At 46.8% G+C, this 24060-nt stretch overlaps 1 protein-coding gene across 3 annotated transcripts in view; it reads right to left on the bottom strand.

Moving 5' to 3' along the window:
- Positions 1-24060, bottom strand: part of ATE1 (arginyltransferase 1) — a 95272-nt gene that overhangs the window by 44958 nt on the left and 26254 nt on the right. For all 3 annotated transcript variants that reach the window (XM_078855369.1, XM_078855370.1, XM_078855371.1), the window contains exon 8: positions 18998-19030. In XM_078855369.1, coding sequence (XP_078711495.1) covers positions 18998-19030 — 33 coding nt within the window. The remainder of the gene's footprint in view (positions 1-18997; positions 19031-24060) is intronic.

Raw genomic sequence — 24060 nt, 5'->3', positions numbered from 1 at the left:
GAGCCCCAGTGTGGTCGGTTCATCGATTCGTGTGTAGTTTCTCACTCACGATACAGCAATACATGCGGTGTACGTTGTATATGATCAGATCACGTGCCCCTGCTGACCCTAACGAAATTTATTTATAAATCGAATCATGACTCTGAATCACAACAAAAGCTGGGGGGAAAGGGGACGCGATGGTAAAGGCGGGTAGCACAAATTAATGCATCAGAGAAGTACAATACAAACCAACAATGGATTTTATTATATACTGCCCTCTCCTCCCTACCACATGGCCCCGCATCCCTATAAGCAACCTATTTTTGAATGGTCATCACCCATGCAAATCTCAATCCTATTTAGCTCTTCAGATCTGGAGATGAGGTCGGGAACATTCTGGGTCATTTGCCTCTTGGTCACAATCGAGCGGCTTGGTCGTAAATTCCCCGTGACTGGCGTGCGCAAATCACGCTGGTAAGTGAAGAGGGATGAAGGCCTCCTTGAGTGGTCATCATCTCTCACGGTCATGCGGTGTAACTAAGACCCCCGGGGGTGGGTGGCCAGCACCATGCCCGACCGCCTGTGTCTCTCCAGTGGCGATGTTTACTACACACCGCACCAGGTACTCATTTGAGGCTGAGTCAACCTATGGGAGGCCTAGGACCAGTCCAGATAATCGTCACTGGCGGTGGCCGTGAGCGACAATCGAACTCGGGCCGCCAGGTTTACAGGGCAGCGCGCTAACCGCCACAACTACCGCTCTCCACAATGCGGCGCAACAATCCACCTATGACCTGCACACGAGTTAATTTCATCGCTACATCACTGCGGTGGACATACTAATGCGGGGGGGGGGTGGGGGAGGATGCTACCCTTTGGCTGGCATTCTGTTGTTATTTTCGCCCACCATCCATCACACCTTCCAGCAAAGTGTCCTACCCGACCCCACTTACTATTCTTAAAACTCAAAGTGGTCAACTTTACCTGCGTATCTTCTATAATCCACAACGCTCCTCTTTCAATGCAACTCCAAGCAGGGGGGCGCACCCATGGATTTTTAACGACCTTAATCCCCGTACGAGCCACAAATGAGCATTCACCCCAAGTGACCCTCTGTTCAGGGGTTACAGGGGCCCCCCTCAGCACAATCGTTACGTGCGATGCGCGCCCTTCGCGAAAAAGGTGGTCCTTCCGGCGAATGATGGATGATCGTTCTGCGAGTTCGTAGCAAAGCTGCACGTTACGTTGCTCGCGGTCCCGCGTTCCACAGGCCGGCAAGCATTACAATGCTCGCATTGTGTTACTGTTTAGTGTAGGTTCCCGGCCAAGTCAGACCCATTAAGCGTCATCAGAAACCCGGGCAAAACACTTGAGTACATAGAACTAAAGTGTATATGTATTTGGAAAAAAACGGAACACATGTAGGCAATCTGTAACCTGGCAAAAAATACACTCGTATAATTAATTGGTGTAACTTAATAGTTTGTTTTCATGCGCTAAACAAAACAAAAGATGCAGGAGCCTCTCACAAGGTGAAGGACGGGCGGTGAGGACGGCGCCACAAACAACCGTACGTGAGCGGCGCTACCTCACGATTAGCCAGAGCTGCCACGCGTCCTTAAAGTGACGACCGTTGCAAAAATGGGACAGCTTTCCCAACATCTTGGGCATAAATATTTACCTGCTACCATCAACTCAGAATTCTCGACTTGCAACGTGACTTTATTAACTGTACGCTTTCCCACTTTTTTAAATGTCAGCCAGGTTTGCTGTTAGGAGCTCACAGAGGGGTCTGTTTTATTTTGTCTTGCACCCCATCGAGCAAGACCGGTCAAGTGAGCATTTTGTAAACAGGAGAGCCACAGCGCTCCAGATAATCACAGCGATGGGGCCGTTTGTTGCGCATTAAAAATGTGATTTGCGCAAGACGTTTCAAATGAATGCACGGCAATACGTGGCAAATATTGTCGAATGGCTAGAGTTCGCAAGCACGGTGAAGGAGTTGTCACGTGATCTTTGGGGCCCATTAGGGGTTGTGTTTTGAAATGTGTACCGCTGAACACTAGGAAATATGCTTTGTGATATAATTTTTATTTTTATTAAGTTCTGAAAGACTTAAACTGTTTCTTGAAATATTCTTACTCAGAAAAGTTTTCAGGGTTTGTAAGAGCAAATATTTGTACGGTAGTTCAAAGTATGATTTAAGTTCAAATGTAAGGCTCCAGTTAATGTATACCACGTAAGTTGGCATTACATTTATTTGACTCAAATAGTACCAACATTGGTAGGTTATAATCACCCCACCACCTCGTCACACCCCAGCAACCCCATGACAGAGACACAGGCAGAAGGACAGACGGACAGAACGGACAGAACTAATGCATCAACGCTGTCAACCTTGGTCGAAAAGCGTGAACAATCCACTTTTGTTCAAAACATTTCACTACTTACGAGTGAGGTCACTCGAGCACAACTTATCTCACAGCAGACCTAATGACAGGTGGCAAGCAAGCAACAGCCTAATACAATTTCATGGCTTGTGTGGCTTTCTCGGCTACCGAGCACTGAAACTCGACCCCTCCAGATGTGACTTCCCCGATTCATATGGAAGGGAAGTTTTGTTAAGGAAGGCGAGACACTCAGCCAACTCAAACAGGGCACACGCTAGCAGAGTCAGCGTGGAACAATGCGGTGTTCTACCATCTCTGGCTTCAAGTCACCGAGCACTTGCATTTTTTTACATGCCCCAAAATAAATCTCTCAATATGCGCTTATGCGACTGAAATGTGTCTCGGAGAGAGAGAGAGTGAGCGCAGAGGTCTTGGCGAAATATTTAACTGGTCCCTAGATACAGGAAGAAACAGTTTGTATCTAGATGAGTCAACTGATGAGGGCTTTTAATTTACAGCCTTTTCCCAATTCACTGAGAGGTGGAATGCTGCTTCACAGCGTAACCCTGAGGGACACCGCCTGCTTTTGGAGGCCTTCATCAAGCAGTGGACAGATCATGGCTGAATATGACCATATACACGACCCAAAATAATGTATATTCACAACAATTTGTCGATTCACTATGATGTAAAACTCCCCACGCCATTGCCGGTAACGGGGGTTATTTGACCACACTTCTCCAAGCTGGTGGAGGGGAAGGCCCAGGAACAGTGGAGATTTGACACCCCGCTGATTGTTAGACGTGACAGGCAATTGAATTCAGGACAGCAGGCTCATAGTGCACTGCACTACCCACCGTGCCACTGCTCCACCCCTCACAAAAGCGTAAAAACTACAGCAACTCTCTACTTAGGGCACATTACCCTACACGGAACCCCTACGGCGGATCAATTAACCATCTGTACGGTTCCCATGGTAACCAGAAGTGGGGGTGGGGGGGGTAGGCTGTGCTTCTTGGCACGGGTTTATGAAATGTTACGAAAAGTAAACATGTGAATGCAGCTCGCAGTGTATATTTATATGTATATGCTGGCCATGCATGTATTTCATGGAATGCACCTCTCCCGTTGAGAAATCTAAATGGTGCATGAAGACTCAAAACGAAAATACGTGTGTGTGTGCGTGTGTTTGTTTCCACCTTCAATTGCAGTTTCAATAAAGCCATAGTTTGACTGGATGCAGCAAACAAGAAACATTTCCAGCTTTTTTCCCACTAAATTTCAACAGCAGGAGTCACGATTAGCGCAACGAGGAATGGAAAACGTCTCATTGAAAAGGCCAAACAACACATTATGCGTCCATTAAGCACACACATAAAAACGCAATTATGTAAGCTCTACGGAAAGTAGTTTTTTTTAGAGAACGAAATGCCACAAGTAACAAAAAACGTAAAAGCGCTTGAAGCTTATTCATAACAAACAAGCCATTGTCAACTATCAATGAGCCTCCGCCGATCAAAGAAGACGCGGCTCCTGAAAAATCATTACCAGCCGTTTATCTCTCAAATTAGAAACTAAAAGTAAACTTTTTATTTCACCAGGCAAGGCCCACTGAGCTATACAGCTCTTCTTCAGAAGCGGCCTGGCTGCAAATGAACGCTCAACGAGGTGGCTGATCATCGTGTGTAAATTTATAGCAGCCGGATAGCAGCAACTGGAGAGAAATCGACGCGACCACGAGGAGAGACAGCGAGAACATGCAAACTCCAAACATACAACAAGTGGAAGGATTGGGATCGAACCAACGACCTCCTGCATACCAGGCGAGGTAGTTAACCACCGCGGCGCATCTCATAAACCGCGCCGCGCATTTGAAAAGGTGCCATCCCCGGCTGGCAAGCGGGAGCCTCCTCCACCACCGCCGCTTGTATGTATATATGTACGTTGAACTTCTTTCACACCGTACGTTGCCAACCGTGCTAATCGGAGGTCCGGGGGAAGAACAACAAACTAAATGCAAAAAAGCAGTTATAAAGAGATGAGTTTTCAATCTAGATGATGATTTAAAAGAGCGTTCCAGACGGCCGCAGGAGCTCATCTGAAAGCGCGCGATGCGGTGACCGTCTTTGCTGGACGGCTAGCCAAAAGCCGATTTCAGGGCCGCATTTTCACGGCGGGGAAACGTCCGCGAGCGCGAATTCATTTTCATCTTTAAGGGGGCAATCTGGAAACAAATTGATGGCAAATTGTAAAAGCTGACACAATTGCGCATTATGCCACGCTGATGTGTTTTGGTATGTTGATTGCTGGCAGTAATTGACTCGCACATGTGCAAGTGATTTAAAGGATCGTTACCAGTAATAAAAGTATAAGGGGGAGCGTGGCATTGGAGCAGCCCGTTCCTCCACCACCAAGAACAACAATGGCCGTTTTGAAGTGCTTGTTTGAATTACGCCTACAGTTAGCTTTTTGCTTAAATTCGAGAATATTTTTATTTCTGCGTATAATTTTTTGCCGGCTTTCACGGAGAAAGGTATATCTTGTGCTGTGATGTGTATTGTTTTTGCACAAAATTTAATTCACTTAATGCCGAGTTTAATTCCCAACTCCGGCAACTTATCCGGATTTTAAATAGCGCAGCACATGTGGCGATCAGTGTTATTTACACTTTATAACCTGTTTAATACTTTTAAAAAACCATGCAGGAACCTGGAAAATATTAGAAACAGTTTCTCAGTGTGGGATAAATATTTTGATAACCTATGCCACAAGTGTGGAAACGTTTCCTTTGCTTTTGGCCTTGAATGAGCCCTCTGTATGAACGACTTTTACTTAATCTGGGTGCTTTTGCTTAAAATCAAGGCTTTAATAAGCTGGAAAAATACAAAGGCATTCGAAGGTGCGTAATGTATACATAAGGGGTACGATGACCAAATCACCCAGACTGTGCCCGATCTCTTCAGAACTCAGAAGTTAAGCAGGATCTAGCCGAGATAGTGCGTAGATGGGTGACCACCATGCATAGGCTGCTGTGGGGCTACACTGGGAGTGTAGCAGAGGTCAGCGTAGGGCAGCGAGGCAAAACACATTGCCGTACCATGCTTCTCTGTCCCCATATTCACACGCTGGCACCGAACAGTGGTGAAGTACAGTGAAAACAACCTCGATGACCCACATGCCGTGGGGGGAGGCACTTCATCCAGCAGCGGATTGAGAAAAAGGTCCACGCTGTTGCGACTGCACATGAGCAGGTGTCAATAAATAACTTCTATTTGCCAATTAAGACAGTTGCGAATAACCAATCGTAGGAAGGGCTCGAGCCAGGGAGCACAGGAAGCAGTACGTCCGTAGGTCGCAATCAGACAGCAGTGCTGGGATAGCAGTTCTGCCCAGAGAGAGAACGCACGCTTCAGCCAGGACACTGAGGTGGGGTCCTTTTTCGCACAGCTTTAGGTCTCCTGGTTTTGGGCGACCCTTTGACCAACGTGGCCAGTTTTTCTACAGCGTTCGCCTCCGACAGCAGCACAACTTTACACTGAAGTCTCATTCCTGTGGGATCGTCTTTTACGGGTTTATCGTGCCTCCCAGTTGCAGACAGTAGCAAGGACAGACGGATGGAAGGAACCAGCGAATGCACAAACGCTTTCAACTTCACTTTAGAAAGCATTAAAAACCAATGCTTTAAAGAGACGTTCAATTGTTTAAATGCCAATGATGTTTTGGTTTAATTGGGGGAGGGGCGGGGGGGGATTTGAATTAAGTTTAAATCTGCTGGAAATAATACTATTGATTTACGAATACTTTGTAAGCATCTATGAGAGATGGTTAAAAGTTCATCAATGTAATACTCTCAAAAAGCCCTGTAATAATTCTCGGGTACACAAGTGCATCAGAGATCCAAAAATAACACCCTGACTCCAAAGAAAATTACTACTTTTGAAAAAGATCACCAGTTCCCAGAAATTGGCTTTAAATGTTCCATAAAAAAGCTTAAATATTTAAACTGGACAAACAAGCACTTGAACAACAACAAAATTCGGCCATGTGAATACACAGGGCCATACAATTAAATCGTGTTTGCTTTAAAGTATAATGGCATAAATGTTTGTCATTAACGCTATCACGAATACCGTTGGAAACATCAGTACTTATTTCAATGTTGTGTTTATATTCTGCAAATGCGCTCTGCATATTTGTGTCACGTGAACACGTATACACAATGCAAGAAGTGTAATGATTATAACCCCCCTGATTCAGGAAGGCGATTCAATTCAAATAGCGGATTTTTTGTTTGCCATTGTGGTTGTTGTAGTGGCCACTAACAGTGACTGCAAGGGCCACGTGAACCTATCCCACGTCACATACAAGAATAAGTAAATACAAACGAAATATTTATTATTACACACTTGTTCGTTGTGTGTAACAATCTATGTTCATAGTTGAATCAATTTATTTCATCATCATCATCGTCATCACACAATGCAATGAATACTGTAATGAGTGTAAGATACAAAACTGAGAGCCAGTCTAAATATGCAAGCACAAGTTGCACTTCAATGATGACAAGTGCATATTAATCAATTGTTCTATGCTACTTCTATGCTCCAATGTCAAGTGTGGGCTAAATAACCCCCACGAATAGCGTGGCACAGGGAGGTTGTTGGATTGACAAAAGAGCTGTACGTGTATAAACAGTTCAAGGTGCATCCCTACAATTGTGTGCTCACATCACTGCCGGGGGGAAAGACCACCAGTAGAAGGAGCTCTGGAGCGAGCCAATCATAAAATGTATTTAGCATATACACTTGTAAACAAATAGGTATGCAAGGGCATTTACACAAGTTAATTGGAGATATCCGATACAGTACTCCTTTGCACAACACGAGTTAATTCCCTGTTTCTGTTGCAAAAAAAAACTTTTTGGAGAGCGACATTGGTTGTAATTCTGTCTCGACGTTTAGTCTGGGAGCAGGAAACCGTCACCCACACCAAGTGCTTAGCGTGCCCTGACAAAGTGAGGGCAGCTCCATCGGAAACAGGGGCAAGGCACTGCGGCGACGAGACAAAAGGCCGGATGGTCGTCTTCAAACAACACAAACTTCAAATTAATAAAAAATAAAGGATTGACAGCGTTGTTTGAAGTTCACCATCCTGCAATGGCTGTGTCTGGTCGCTCGCCGGAGAGAGAATAAGAATAACATCGGGCTTGCACGAAGAACCCACCCTTCCACTCGCTCCCGGCTCACAGAAACCTCGCACCCGAAGCCTAGAGCCATTAACTTGATGGTACGCAGTGCTGGGCAATAAAAGAATAATGCATAATAATTTACAGCCCTCTGTGAAATTCAATACTTGGAAGGGATGTTCTACACTTCATCCCTAAACTGTGACTATGCACGTAACTTTTGTCGGTCCACTGCTGGATGAAGGCTTCCCAATACGATATTGGTCACGGGGGTTGTGCTTGCATAAAAACTTCGCCACGCTTGTCAGTGCACGCTGGTGAATGGAGAATCCAGGATCAGTTTCCGATATCGCTTGCCACTGATGTTAATCGTGGCTGGGAATCAAACTCAGGTTTGCTTCATTCAGGGCGTGCTCGCTCTCCGCAGTGTAGCTCAATACCCCACAAGGGAACAGAAATACATTTCTACCGCACACAACGGAATACATTCGTATTGCTGAAATTAATGAATACGACTTTGTGACCGGGAGACACTGTTCTGTGCCACCGCTGCTACAAGCAGAATATCACTCGAGGTGACCAATCGCCAGGAGTCAGGCGGCCACACGGGCCAATCCCAATTGCCCACGAATCCTGTCGCACTTGTGAAAAAGCTGTTATCCTTGAATGGGCTCAAAACTAGCGGCTTATAGTTGTCATAGGCTGGCCACAACCACTGGAAGGTTACTTCAGGGAATCAAACACGCGGTCATATTATTGAACATTAAAAATCTGAAAGGCGGCAGCCAAATCACATTTTATGTAACCGCGCGGATTTGACGCCAGACCACTGACACGCCCGGGTGCACACACAAGCGCCCGCTTACACGCACAACGCGCGTGGGGCAAGCGTGGCCACGGGGTCCACAAGCGGGTGTGCAAGCGTCATCACCATCGTCAACGAGAATTCTAGTGTTTATAAAAATGACTGTACGAAAACGACACAGGAGCACACGTGGATTCACTTGTCTTCGAGGTCACGGTCGGATGTCTTTAATCCACTACCTGGTTGGGGACATTCGAGATTCTGTAACGTCATTGGTAAAGAGTAGGCCCGTTCAGTGGCCGTATCTGTGCCTAAATCCTACACTTGAGAACAATGACCGCATGCAAAATACACAAATGCATCAACTTAATAACTCTACAGTTGTTTGTCAAACCACTCCTGGATGAAAGCCTCTCGATGGCATGTAGGTCATTCTGAGTTGTTTGACCACACCGCACCACGCTGCTTAGCAAAGGTTGAAGTGGAAACCCATGACCGGTTCAGGTATCACTCACCACTGATGTTATACGTAACTGGGAATGGAATACAAGTTGTTGGATTCTTGGTACAGTGCTCTGATAAATGTAGCAGTCCGTTAATAAATGTTCAGTTATTCAGGTCTCAGGTCTCATCTGGTTTTAAAGAAATACAACTGATGTGAACAATTAACTTACGGCACCGACGAGCCAAATACTCACGCGGAAAAATAATCATCTCTGAAATACGCGACGTGACGATGGCAGTCGGCTTAACAGCCACTGAAAGACATCCTTCAAGGTACGGCGATGCCAATGATCACCGCGGTGTACTCTGATGAATCACGGGGATGAATGCGTGCCAGTGAAGCCCGGGTTTATACATGAGAAAAGCTGTCCGCGCCGCGTGACGCATCCATCGGACGCGGTTCGTGGAAGCACTGTCCCTCGTGCGGTGCTTTTAAGGCACCTTTCCATCTGCCCGTCCACGCAACACTCAGGCCTTTGAATCCGTCCCGTTGCCCTAAACTTTCATCTTTTCCTCTCACATCCTGTTTGCGTTAGAGCAGAGCTGAAGCGGCACGTAAGATTAGCTTAATGTGACGGACCCTCTCTTCCCCCCCCCCACCACCCCTCACTTCGCTCTCTCCCACTCGCTCAGTCTCTCTCACGAACAATCTTGTAAAATGAAAGCCGAGCACTTTTGATGTGTTTTTCCGATACGGCCGCCTGGCATGGGATATCTGCAACATTCAACGTTGCCCTGCCTTGTGCAAACGCCGATACCGCCGGACGGCATTCACTCGGGGCTACGCTCGGCTTTCAGGGCGCGTCGATGGAAAAAGGGGGAAACGCGGGTGTGCTGCGGAGAGCCCGTCTGAATTGAACTGGGGGATAAGGTGAGGTCAAGCAAATAGAGACGTCACAATTCAAACAAACCCCACGAGCCAGACACCATTTTGGTGGTCTGTCAGCGGCCGGCTCACAGTAGCCCACGCAAAAAACGCCGGGGCCAGGAAAATCAAAGACCGGTTTGAGGGAACTGGCACTGTTTGGACATTCATCTGGGGACTTGGCATATGGGTGGACGGGGCCTCATAAATTGTATTCCCGTGAAGCATTCACACACATCACCCCATACAAAATTGTCTTTAATCAATTGCTATGAGAGCCCAGATTTATTCCCTGTCTGTTTTTCCTCCGGTGCCAGTGGCGGCACCCGAAACATTTTCACTTCCCGCGACATTTATGACCGCCAATGTTGAAAAGTAGGCATAGGTGCATTAATTGACCCAGAGCGGAGAGGTCAACGTTTGACAAGTACACGTACGTACAAGCAGTGTTGATGCTCCATGCAAAGTTTCAAGGCTATCATTCACTGTCAACAATTTGTTGCAGGCATCAATTTAAAGATAAACTACCTTGCTAGTTTGTGTAATTCTCAAATGCCGCATGTATATACACAAAAACGTTCTGTTAAACGGTCTGCAGCCTAATGGCTCCTCGCAATAATTACATTTTAAATGCTGACATTGGTTCTGTTTGACTTGTTTTAACTGGCTCTCGTAAAGCAATAGGTAATGAGATTCTGGAAAAGAAGGAAAAAACCCACACACATACACACACACACGCGCGCACACACACACGTTGCGCTATTCAGAGCAGGCCGACCGGCCGGCGTCACATAAATAATAATATTTGCCGAGCGTACGCGCGTAGCCACAGCGGCTACAGCTCGAGCGGAGCAGCATGACGCCTCGCTCTGCTCGAGCACAGATAAGCTAGTCAGGGGCTGCCAGCTCTCCGGGCCAAATTGCCTTGACGCACGTGAGGAGGCCCCGTGCGATCGCCACAACAACGCTGGCGCGCAGCCAGCCGGCCGGGCAGTGGCGGCGCGCGCCCGTGCACGCGCACGCGCCTTCGTTCACACGTACCTACGTCGTGCGCACGTTCAACTTCTTTCGCGCCGTACATAGCTGACCGTGCAAATTGGAGGCGCTGGGGGAAGGACAACAAACTAAACACAAAGGGCAAGTTCGAAAGAAAATTTGTTTTAAATAAAGATTTCAAAGTGCATCGCTCCACTGGCTTCCACACATCGGAGGGAAGAGTGTTGCGGACGGCCTGCAGAAGCGCACCTGGAAAGCGCACGATGCGATTATCGTCGTTGTTGGATGGCGAGCCAAAAGCCCCTGGCTGTGAGAGGATGACCGGAGTTCGCGTGATGGTTTAAAACGGTACGCGCGAACTCACGTGAAAAACGGACCCAGTCCGAGGGCAGCCGCGCTGGCGCTAGTGTCGTCCACCGCCCCTCCCGCGCCCCAACCCCTATCCCCCCCTCTGCGCGCCCTGCGGACGCCGCCACTGCGGTCTGGTTGGCGGCCCGCCGCCGCCCGCCCGTGTTTTCAATGGGCCCCCTTCTTCTCGCTGCTGGCTCCACGAGGGTGCCATTACCCCGCGTGCGCGCGCGGTCAATGGGCCTCAGTCCGCGTGCCGCGGCGGGGGGGTCGGGGCCGGCGCGAGCCTCGCTCGGCCCGCAGAGGCACTGAGGACTTTTTTGTCAGTTGTAATTTCGTCCCCGAAGGAACCCGATGCAGGGCACACACGGTTTCCCGTGAACATCAAACGGCGCGCTCGCTGCAAGCAGGAGCCACGCCAGCACCCCCCCCCCCCCCACGAGCGTGAACCGCGAACGCGAAAGGTTGATTCAATATCCCGACGCGTCACGCGTCGCCATGCTTTGGTAACGTTAAACGGCGTCTCCATCGTCCGTTGTCATCGTTGTCATCATATTTATACCGCACTTCCCACGCAGTACATCTCGAGAAGCGCTGCGGCAGTCTAGCCAAGGGAGACCCCCCTGCTAGCAGATGTCCTTGTCCAGCACAACATAAACACGGAACCGGCCTGCATATGGGCATTAGTCTGCCAGTAGGGGGCCATGTTTGCGAAGTGGATTTTTCCCAATCAAGTAATTTGCGAGTAGCCCATAAAATGTTGTCAATTTGGACACCGGCAAACACGGCCTAGTCTTTTTCACGAGGCTCTTTAACAGCCAGTGTGAATTCGACGGTGAGTATTTTACGATTAATAAGACACGCATCATTAACCACGGGCAGCTGCCGGGCCCGGACCGCGACTCTCTGCAACGATCGTCCTCCACCAATGCATATAGCGCCGGGGTCGCGTCACCGCCACCGCCACAACGTGACCGTGAGGTGGGACCGCACGGTGAGGGTGTTTGCCGAGGGTCGCTCCGTCCGGCAGGCCCCACCCGTGACGCCAGCGCGCGCTCGCACAATGGGAGCTGGCGCTGCCAGATTCACCCGGTCGATGTGAAGCCATCTTTCATGTGCGAGGTCAACGTGGCCAAGGCCTTCCTTAATGCAGACCAAGTGTGCAGCCTGTTAAGCAAACAGCGGGGTCAAGCCCGGAGCCAGGCGGGTGCAGGGAAAGGTGCGATTTCGTTACATAGGAAAAAAAAATAAAGAATCGGCACGGTTTTAAGCGCTTCTCTCTCTCTGCGAGGAGGCTCAACCCAGCACGACCCTTGTGCACCGCGTAGTCTGGCGCTTTTTTTTCTCAGCCCGCTTTTAAGTAAGAGGCCTCCCCTGGGAATGAATTACTGTTCGCAGATAATACATTGGAATCTTAAAAAAGAAAACTTCTGAAAGAAATTGTACTTCTTTTCGGGATAGCGTTAATAACTACTGCGGCAAGCATAGTTTTTCTGAATTATTATGAAAGTACTGTAGCCTTCAAAAACTGTGTGAAAAGCCTGCACCTAAAATAATACGATGAATTGAACTTTTTTTTCAATTACGCATTCATCTTAGTATTATTAAAAAATATCTGTATATTTGTTGAAAATTTTAATAACAGCGTGACCAAAAGGAACTTACTTTTCAGAGCACGAACTTCATCATGCACGACCAGCATTTGCTGGAACGATCAAGCCACATGAAAAATGGTTTGGACAGTCGATTCTTTTTTTTGATTCTCCAGAAAAATACTTTAAGCAACCTTTACAAGGCACCTTTGTTCGAGTAAAAACACAGAGGTGTTACATACGTCGTGGATGCATTAAAACCTGGTGCTAGCAACTGGCCCAGAAACTAATCATCATTGACACTCGCTGCAGAAAAATGAAACATAACAGATCGCGTGGAATATTGTAAAAGATGGCGTTACAGTTGCACAACCTATGCCGATACCTTGGGCTCTTGCCAGGAAGTTCACGGGAGATGTGGTGAATGTCGCTCTTTTGTAGGATAACGACTACTGAAACCAGCGATGCCGTTTTTCACCCAGACCCTGCTTCTTCGCACTCGTGTGTTCAGGAATCCAACGTGAACAGATGTTCCAACGTGCGGCTCACAGCCCAAAATGCAGCGTGCATCGACAATGAATGATTCTTCACTTCTTGGTTGAGTAATCCAATGGTCGTAATGGGTACGAAGTGGTGTTCTTCAGTGGTCTTCTCCGCAATATTGATGGTTTTGTCTTTTGCTTGTTGTTGCTTGCTTGTGTTCACGCTGCCCCACGGACCTCTCGTGCAAAATAACCGGGCAACTGGCTAAATGGCACCATAACCCATGTAAACAAAAAAATCTAACAAACTCAAACTCTTCTAACAAATGGACAATTGGTCAATTTGGCAAAGGTCATCTGAAGGCATCTCACAAGTACTTTCTGATGTATCTTGTAAAACAGCTTACAGCTGAATGTGTTTTATCCACATCAACAAGTAAAAACAATCATCCAATATCTACTTTTGTGGGCCAATGTCTGGCACGTTGGGGTGATGCACGGCTCTGCGAGAGTTCCGATTGTCTACCTGGTGCCGACAGCACACTTCCTATGTCAGTATGGGAAAAAATACAAAATTAATTCCATATTTATTTGCAAATGTTGGGCAGTGTAAGTGGCATTTCTCAAGATTCCTGACATTTTAAATAACCTATAAATGATTGAAAAATAAATAAACGCACAATGGGCTCTCACCTGGTTACAGGAAAGGTAATGAATTAGATTGAGGTCACTGACTTTGAAGTCATACACGATAACAGTTTTCTTGTTTGGGAGTTCTAATGAAAACCTCTTGCAATGCACTAAGAATATGGCGCCCGAAAGAAATTGTATCAGCATGCCGAGAGTTTTCGTTTGGTCTAGCAATGACTATTTTCCTGCTGTTTAATTTATTTCCTGCAATGCTTGCACTATTCACTGAATAACTCTCATTAAAATATCCTTTAAAAGAGCACATACACATACATCTGAAAGACGTATGAGCCAGCAAAAATATCTCTCGCCCTCTGGAAAAAGCTGGGAGAGAAAAAGAAATGCCAAGCCGTGTGACAGCGGCAACACCATCAGTCCATGAACAGCGCGCCAACAAAATGCGCTAATATTGTTTTCATTTTCACATGCAGTCTCATGCCTTATTTCAAGATAATGGGTGACAGACCAGATGCGTATCTTTGCAAGCCCGTGACGCGCGTGAACATGGTAACATGTTTCTCTTATTTACGTTCCACTGAAACGCATGCGTGACCCTGTGTTTGTGTCGCTTGTGCCGTTTCTGTCTTATCTCTCGCCTTGCCCGTGTGCGCTACACTCTATTCCAGGTTCCCAAAGTGGCGTACGGTCATAATAACGTCGCCCTTTATTTTTTCCGCCAGATGGCTCAGTGGTAGAGAGAGCGGCTCGCAATCGCAAAAGGTTGCGAGTTCAAATAATAATAACTTAAATAAATCTTGGTTGGGGATTGTCTAGGCAAAAGCGTCCCTCCAGGGTCGGTAAAATGAGCAACACTGTGTGGGAAAGCAACCAGCGGAGGTTGTCCCGATGAATAAAGACACTCCCACCATAGAAATGTCAAACTTCCACCACTGTCTCAGGAGCGGTGCAATAAATCACTTCACTTATCTCGCAAGCCTCGATGAGTCCAAAAGCACATTTTAGGTGGGTCCCTCCATTGGGATATTTGGCCAATTCCACTCATGATGTTTTTTTGGCCGCGCGTGGAAGGAAACCCGAAAAAGCACTCGAGTCTCCGCACGGCTAGAATTAACATTGGCCGCACTGCCACCTCCTGGCTCCCGCAGAGCCCAGGCCGACGACACCTTGTATTCCCAGGCAAGTCGTCCTCCCATCCAAGTGCTAGCCAGACTCAAGAACTGCTTGGCTTGCGCGAGCCGCCGCGACCGGACGCATTGAGGGCGACGTCGCCCCAAGTGCGACGGCAACGGCGAGAGGCTGCCCACAAGTGGCGCGCCGGAAGTACGGCAGGCAGGCAGGCGGGCGAGCAATTTTTTTTCCTTCTCATTTCGTGCCGGTGACGGATATTTTGCCGGCGTGTTCTTTACGTGCAACAGTATTTAGCCGTCGGGTGATGCTGTATTCAAACATTTTACCGTTCATTTCTACGAGACTTATTTTGTCGATTTTTCGGGGTTTTGCGAATCGGCTTCAAGGCACAGAAGCCCACACCCACTGCACAATTCAAACGACGAGTTCACGGGAAAACTGTTTTACTTGTTGTGCAGGCATTGTAAACCGCGATGACTATAGTTTAATGTCGGGTGGCTCTGCTGATTCAGACCCAGGATCTGAGCAGTGGTGCCTCACTGCTCTGACATGCATATTAGCCCCCCCCACCCCCCCTCACTAGCCCCCCCTCCACCCCCCTTCCCCTCATCCCTGAGTCAACCTGCCACATTTTTTTATTCTTGCTTATTTTCTTTACCAATTCTTCGGGAAGCTTTAAATGAGCCAAAATGAACTCATTTTTCATGTGACTCCTTCGAGGGAGGGGAAAACGTGTACTTGGTCATTACAGACGCCTAAATGAGTAACAGGAAGGCCAACCAACGCCTGCACGGTCGTGATGTGGAATATGGAAGTGAATTCGGCATTGTCCAATGCAATGCGGCGAGGTGAAAATACACAAATAGCCACGTCTGTTACACCACAAGAGGTACATTCACACGTCTGTCAATTCACAAGGAACCATCCACGATGCACAAATGTGCGATTTACAGTCGCATAGCCTCGCCTGACTCCGGCAATAATTGCACAGATTTTCAGTTTTTTTCCATTTGACGTGAGTTATGAGCTCCCCGCACCAATTAAAACATTGCCCTAATAATTGCAACATTAATAATGAGTGCAGTGTCAAAAGCACAAAATCCCCTTTCATTGACAAATGTGCACTATTTACACAAAAAAACCAAACGCCTAAGGTACTGACGTGTTAGCGCACTGCCAACAGCACACAATGGCTTGCTGTGATGAACCATCGAGACGGCTATACTTAAATCCATGCACAAGAAAAACCACGATCTCTAATTGACGACGTGTGTTTTTTTATTCTAGAAAACACACATAGAGCAATTACAGCACCCCTTAGTAACAGTGCGCAAGAACATCGCGAGCATCTTGACTTGATCAGCCGAAGGTTCAACTCTGATGAAATAGTGTTCAATGGGCCAGACTCCGTATCGGCTTCCCAGAGAAGAATGGAGTAATGCAGTGGCTGATTGAAGGCAACACGGCAAAGCCATGTAATATGCGCTAAACCGGCGAGAGTGGCCGGGATGAAAGTCTGAAGAGAAGGCAGGCAGTTCCTGGCCCACACATTCCTGTTTCCTTTAGTAGCCGACTTCCCTTAATTAAACCCACCTGGCCACCTACACCTACCTACTTAAAGCCCGTCCCTACGACCGCCAGGTGCCCCCCAGAATAATCCGCTTGGCTCACGCTCGCCGGGGTTCGATGTCCCCGCGCGTGGGGATCAACGTAGCCGGTACGCACCAAGCGCGTGCGCGCGCTCGCAGACACGCACACACGCGCAGGCTCTGCCACCTCTTCAAACAAAGTGTCACGCCCTGCGACTAAGCAGACGGGCAGAGCAGACGGGGCAAAGCAGGGATGGTGAACGCGAGCAGCGCGGCGGGAGAAAATTGGAAACAGCACCGGGGGAAAACCGGCGTCAACGCGGCCGAAGAGAAGTGTCCCGCTGAGGAAGTCGTACATCAAACCCCTTAAATCGACGGCCAAAAAACTCACCGGGAAATGTACAGTTACTAAGTGCCAAACCCTTCACATTCAATCGCGAGATGACGGTCCTGGCTGGGCCGGGCCGAGATCATTACGGGACCACAGTGCGGCTAAGTGCAAGAGATGGGGGGGTCGTGTTACTTTCTGCGCATTTTCCAAACGCCGGGGGCCCGCGGGCACTTTTCAATCTCAAAAGCTTCTGTTGGCTAAACAGTAATGCCCGCTCGCGTACGCATATTGACGCCGCCTGTCTTTCATTTCACAAGTAGCCCATTGAACGCGCCGGGCAGCTGAGTGGAAGCCCACACCGACGGGCACCATCTGAAAACTCTATGACGATGTCACTCATTGTACGTGTGCAGCCCTAGGTGTCAATCCACTGCTGGATGAGCGTCTCCCCCACGCCGTGCAAGTCGCGGGGGTTATTCGGCCGAAGATCACAACGCTGCTCAGCTCAGTCTGGTGAAGATGGCGATCACAGACGTGGGAGTGTAAAAGGACATTGCAACAAATGTCTTTTTTTCCTGCGCTGCCCAGAATATAGCCCCTGCAGCGGCCCAGAACGGCTGTTGTGCATCCAAGCACGAGTCAGTCTACACTCCCGCTTCATTTATGACTTCTGACAAATCGGGCACATTGCGAGCCATTTGGTTACACGCAATCTTACTTTACTTGACCGGGTTTTATCACAAGGACGTGGGAAAGACCACTGCCAGATATCACGAAAATATGAATCCACGTGGCATCCAAGAGGCCACTTCAAATTCAATGGTTCATCCAAAAGAGGGTGGGGATGTCAGCAATGCACTTCTCGGAAGACAAGCGCAGGACGGGAAGAAACCAAAGAGGTCACTGCGGTCATCGCGTACAGCCCTGGGTGGATTCAGAATTCAAAGCCGCAAGGCTGACGGGCTTTTCAGGAGCGGCCGCCTTACGCTACACTCGATCGCACACAAGAGAGAAGAAGACGGCCACTTACGTGAGAAGGGGTCACTGCCATTGCGTCTTCTTCCATAACACTTGTACTACAAAGGTTCAAGGCCCTGGAGCCCGACCCTCGCCTTTAAGCAACACTTTAAAGTTGTAAACAAATCCCTCGATGAATGAGCATTAGTTATCTTCAGTTGTATTGGGCGCACGAGGATTTAAAAGCTGTGGGATTATGAAGAGCCACGTGACCGCTCAGAAGATGCATTGATTGAAATCGATTCTTATGATGACGATTGATGCAATGTACCATTGTGAATAAGGATTGGTTGGATATATGTATGAGCTTTTGTTAAATTTATCTGTCGGTGTCCACGTTTCTGCTCCACTACTTCACAGCTGGTGATATGCACCTATCGAAAACTTTCCTCTCTCGGCACACTAGCAGACTGCTTTTCATTTATCGAAATATGTTTTCCAAAAGCACTCCAACCTGCTCTAGCTCATCTCTATTTTACAAGTTTCATCCTTCTCAAATATCCAATAATTTACTGAGATATACATAAAAACTCACATTTATCAATAACATACACAGATATAACACTCCGATGTGTTTTCCAGTTGTGTCCCTCCCACAACTGTTTTATATATATTTTCATTAAAATTGTTGTACAATACATATCATTGTGGTAAAGATCTATTTTAAGCGGCAATAAATAACATATTTAGTAAAAATGTGGCCAAATTACACACAAGGTCAAGTGACAACCTATATTGACCAATCAGTCCCACCTCCTTTTGTTTCCCCACCCTACAGGAACCGACCAATTATTTGGCCTCACCGTACCACACTAGGTGCAATTGAGTAGACACAGAATGATGCATCATTTGATTGACACACGCATCAAACCACGCACTTCGATTATTGACAGATTATGCAAATCCCGTGCTCAGGTGAGATTGGGGTTAATTGCGCCAACAAGGCAATACAAGATTGAACAACAAATGGGGCATTAAAGGCTCGATTCTTGAATCAAAATGACAGCCCCCAACTCATTACAATTCATATAATCACAGTGGCGGTGGTGGTGGGGGCGGGGGAGCTAATCTTTACGCACCACAAAAGTGAGCGGCGGCGGCGGCGGGTTAAAGCGCGTTGCCACGGCCTTACCTTGAAAGGAGAGTTGCACAGGAACCGCTTGAACTGACAGGGCCCAGGCGTTGGCACGACGGCGCAGGCGTGGGGCGTTCGGTCGGTTGGCCGGCCGACGGCGGAGGGGAGGTAGCGGTGGAGAAGGGTGGGGGGGGGACGAATGAGAAAAAGTGGCCGGGAGAAAAATGCCACAAGATTAATAGGGTCAATAACCCTGTACTAACGGGCGTCTAACAAGGCAGGTTATTCGAGACGCAATCTCTGCTGAAACCCTAACCAGCGTGGGCCTACGGGTGGCCTGACCCCGTCTCAGAACTACCCCCTGCTGCCCCGCGCCTTGGCAATTCAAACCTCATTATTGCCTTTGACAACTGTCAAACAAGACACTGAGCTGAAGTGCCGCAGAAAGATTTCACCAGAGAAATTCCCCAATGGCACTGCTTGTTTATATTTTTCTGTTGGATCGGTATTTTTATTTCCATTCTACCAAGCACGGTTGGCAGCCAGATGGCATAAAGACCTGAATGGATGCAGCTTCGTGACATTTATTTGCAGTAAGGCAAGCCTCTGTCATGGTGTCTAGCCCACATTCACTTCATTTTTTTATTTTGTTCAATTTAAAACAAACACAACTGTAATTTTAAAGCAATAAGGTAACACATACATTAACTCAGCATGTAAAATATGTTTTTTTTTTACTGTATTTGATATTCAATGAAATAACATTATTTAAACCTTATCAATCCATTGTTGCATGAAACCTTGCCCAAGCTATGCCGGTCATGGAGGTTGTATGACCATACTTCACCATGTTGGTCAGTGCGGGTTTCTTCAGATACCACTCGCCACTGACATTAGGGCTGTAGCCGAGTTTGAACCCGTCGTTGGGTTCATAGCGCAGTGCGCTAACCACTGCACCATTGCTCCATCCCACAGTATTCGCTAATAGTCTCAATTGAAACCACGTAATAAAGGCTACTAAATACATCAAACAACCTTTGAGATGACGTACTTTATAGGTATATTAAAGGAAATATAAAAAAAACATTTAGAGGAAATTATAATCTTTATATTGAAACACTGCACATTCAGAATCAGATCAGAATAGGTTTCTATACCGGAGAAATCCGTTGAGCTGAAAAGCTCTTTATCACATTATCTGTATATAATAAAAAACAAGTGAAATTTCAAAACACAGTGAACCAGGAAGCTGGGTGGTTCAGGAGTCAGAGAACTGACATGGCACTTCTGAGAACCAGGGTCTCAATCTGGGTGTGAGCCACCATTGCTTGAACTGAGCTCTCGATCAGTTTGCTTTGACGGCATCACAGTCCAGTCACCAATGCCGGCAAAAGAAAAACCCAATCACGTGCTGCATTCATAATATTTACTACATTTCAGCTCTGACAATTCATATGAAAATATCAATACGAGCGCCACGTTGCAAACATTTCTCCGTAGCAGGGCACGTGGGAAAATGCGCCCGCTTAGTGTGCGGATTAAAAAAGAAAGTCAAGTGAAAACAGGTCACAAGTACGTAGTTCTAGAAAATCTGCCAACTCACAGAGTGATGCAATGGCTCCACGAGCGTTCCAGCTGGACAGTGTCTCATGACGTAACACCGATGGCACAATGTTAACAGAATTGATGCATCACAAGGGCCACCTCCAGCCAAGCCAGAATTAAAGCCACACCAACGCCCCAAGTCAACCTCTGTCACGAACTCCCATAAGAAGAGACCCTACTCCGCCTGCTTCTTTTAAAATCTCGCTTGCGTCTCAGTAAGGGCCCAAATCCAGCGGTTCTCAATTCGTGGGTCTCGCTCCACCTCCACCCCCTTACCCAGGGAGGCGCTAGAGCCTTTCAAGAGGGGCGCAGGCTGTGACATGAATACTGTGCAGGAGACATTTTTACTGTGTACGGTGAAAATCAGCACCATGATGTAGATTAGAAGACAAACTAATATACAACCAAAATCAAATGCCTTACGAACATCGTGTTGACTAAAACCTTGGACATATTATCTTTCTACGTATCTTGGTCATGATTGGAGGAGCCACCATTTCAAGCAGATTGAGAATAACTGCCCTACCTTGCATCATTATAATAGGGGTTTTCCCCTTTGGTCTGGCAACAAAACAGAAACCTTTATACAAGGAATCATGTCTGCATTAACCACAATACTTGTGGTCAAAATGCAAACAAAAAACACACTGATAATATATGCATTGTCCTTGAAACTGATTGGTCCACACCAGAGACGGCTTTCTTTTGAGCCTCGTCTCAATTGGTGCTAGACCAGAGGACGCCAAAATGCGTACAGCTCAAAGACAATGCACTATCAAAGTAATGAGGGCTCGGGGTGAGCATCTACATCATTAGACCTCCTTTGCCAGTACCAAAATATAATTATAGGGTTTTCCCCTTTTTTCTGGCAAGAAAACTGAAACCTTTTTACAAGGAATCATGTGTGGATTAACCACAATACATGTGGTCAAAATGGAAACAAAAACACACTCTGATAATATATGCATTGTCCCAGAAACTGATTGGTCCACACCAGAGACGGCTTTCTTTTGAGCCTCGTCTCAATTGGTGCTAGACCAGAGGACGCCAAAAGGCGTACAGCTCAAAGACAATAAACTATCAAAGTAATGAGGGCTCGGGGTAAGCATCTACATCATTAGACCTCCTTTGCCAGTACCAAAATATAATAATAGGATTTTTCCCCTTTTTTCTGGCAACAAAACTGAAACCTTTTTACAAGGAATCATGTGTGGATTAACCACAATACTTGTGGTCAAAATGCAAACAAAAAATACACTCTGATAATATATGCATTGTCCTTGAAACGGATTGGTCCACACCAGAGACGGCTTTCTCTTGAGCATCGTCTCAATTGGTGCTAGACCAGAGGACGCCAAAAGGCATACTGGCAAAGGAGGTCTAATGATGTATATGCTTACCCTGAGCCCTCATTACTTTGATAGTGCATCGTCTTTGAGCTGTACGCCTTTTAGCGTCCTCTGGTCGAGCACCAATTGAGACGAAGCTCAAAAAAAGCCGTCTCTGGAGTGGACCAATCAGTTTAAAGGACAATGCATACATTACCAGAGTGTGTTTTTTGTTTGCATTTTGACCACAAGTATTGTGTTGAATGCAGACATGAATCCTTGTTAAAAGGTTTGAGTTTTGTTGCCACAAAAAATGGGAAAATATATTATCATATTTTGGTACTGGCAAAGGAGGTCTAATGATGTACTTGCATCATTACTTAAAACATTTTCGTGGGTTTTGCACAAAAGAGGACACTTGCCACAATGGCGTGTGGGGCATTTGTTTTTGCAAAAATACATCCGTGTCATCTTCACAATGGCAAGTTTGCCTTCGTGGAATTTTAGGCACCTTAAATTTAAAATATAGGCCATGACGGAAGTGGAGTTATTTGAAGATTCGCAGGCCTGGTGGATTACTAACGTGCTGCTAGCACAACTCTGCAGGGAGGGCATGCGCTGTTGCGGTCATCTGGGAGGGAATCACGTGAGAATATGCAGTTAATATAAATGCTGGGCAGTGCAACTGCTTAGTTTGCAATGCACAAGAATTATCAACACTTTGGCATTTATTTATTTTTGTTGCTTTTACACAATGTTCCATGTTACCCTCTTTCCCTCGCTGCCACATCTCAAGTCCGTTTAACCCCAGCCCTATTTTACGCACACAATTTCCAAAGTGGAATGTTTTTATTTCCGCCATGGTTTTCGCGTGGGTAAATGTCTTTGTTCTCTTGCTTGATTTATGCAGTACATAGCCAGCAAGAACAAAGTGCGCAAAAAAAAACGAGTGCTAAGGTTCGCAGCAACACTGGAAATCTAAGCAAGCTGGGCCCATTCCAAATTCTACATTTTGTCCCAGATTAACAAATCGATGACAGGCCACCGGGGTGATTAATGAAGATCGAGGATGGCCTTCACTCCTACGAGCAGCAGCACATGGCTTGGAACAGACGGGCAACAGCACTCCGAGCCAACGGCAGCACGAAGCCATGAAACTATCTGCAGCAAGGATGGATTACCCGGCACTGGCTAAATTTCATTGGGCACTACATTATCAGCATGCTCATGATCCCGATGCAGAGAGACTGCCCTTCTTTTCTGAATTTGGCAGACAAAAGGCGAGGTGGCTGGAAAAAACTAAAAAGGTAATTTGTATTTCTCTGCCGTAGCTTTAGCCAGGACGTGCTCAGATATAAATTAGAGTTCCGGCATTAGGATTGCATAAATCCGGCTGCCAAGTGGGCTGGCGGGTCACGTAGAATACGGTTGTTTTGCTTTGGTTTTGCAGCCCAAGATGGCTGGCGCCACATCATCATCATCATCATCCTGCCTTATTAATCCTGCAAATGTAGCCCGACCCCCGCAGCGGCAAGCGAGACTCGGGAGGATTTGCTTTGGGGAATCACGTGCCTGGCAGGGCATGGCACAACTGGCTCTGTTAAACCTACAGACCATCATCACAACATGCCAGGCAAAGCAGAAACTTATTCACACATGCAGAACGTAGCCCGGGGCACAATAAGCAGCCAAGTGAATGTTTATATATTTTGTGCTAATAATGATACCCATGGGCTCGTAAAAATACTGTTCACATGATCCTCTCATACGAATTAGGTGAATCTTTTAAGGCATATCCAACAATAGGCAAGATGAGATGACGGAAGCATGTAAAATTTCCTGTCAATGACATCGCTACATTTTTAACTCATTGCTGCTGAACATGTTCTATTATTAAAGTAACGCAGTCGGTCATGGAAATGCAAAAGACAATAATTACATTCGGTGGCTTTCCTGAAAAAAAATATCAATTTGTATTCATTATTTTATTTGTTTTGTGAGATACATCAAGCTGAGAATGTGGAACACAATGCACGGGCCAACACATTAACGCATTTTTTCGTTATCACAGATTTGAGAAAGGAACATGTTTTTAATCAAATTAAAAACCCACTTGGTGGGGTCATCTTTGTTCCCATGAGTACTAAAATCCGTGCCAGACTATCAAAGGACGCTAAGTCCTTCTTG

The sequence above is a fragment of the Lampetra fluviatilis genome, chromosome 4 (assembly GCF_964198595.1).
Source record: "Lampetra fluviatilis chromosome 4, kcLamFluv1.1, whole genome shotgun sequence".
NCBI classification, from domain to species: domain Eukaryota; kingdom Metazoa; phylum Chordata; class Hyperoartia; order Petromyzontiformes; family Petromyzontidae; genus Lampetra; species Lampetra fluviatilis.
Note: the sequence above shows the minus strand (reverse complement) of the source record. Positions and strands in the feature narration are given on the sequence as shown.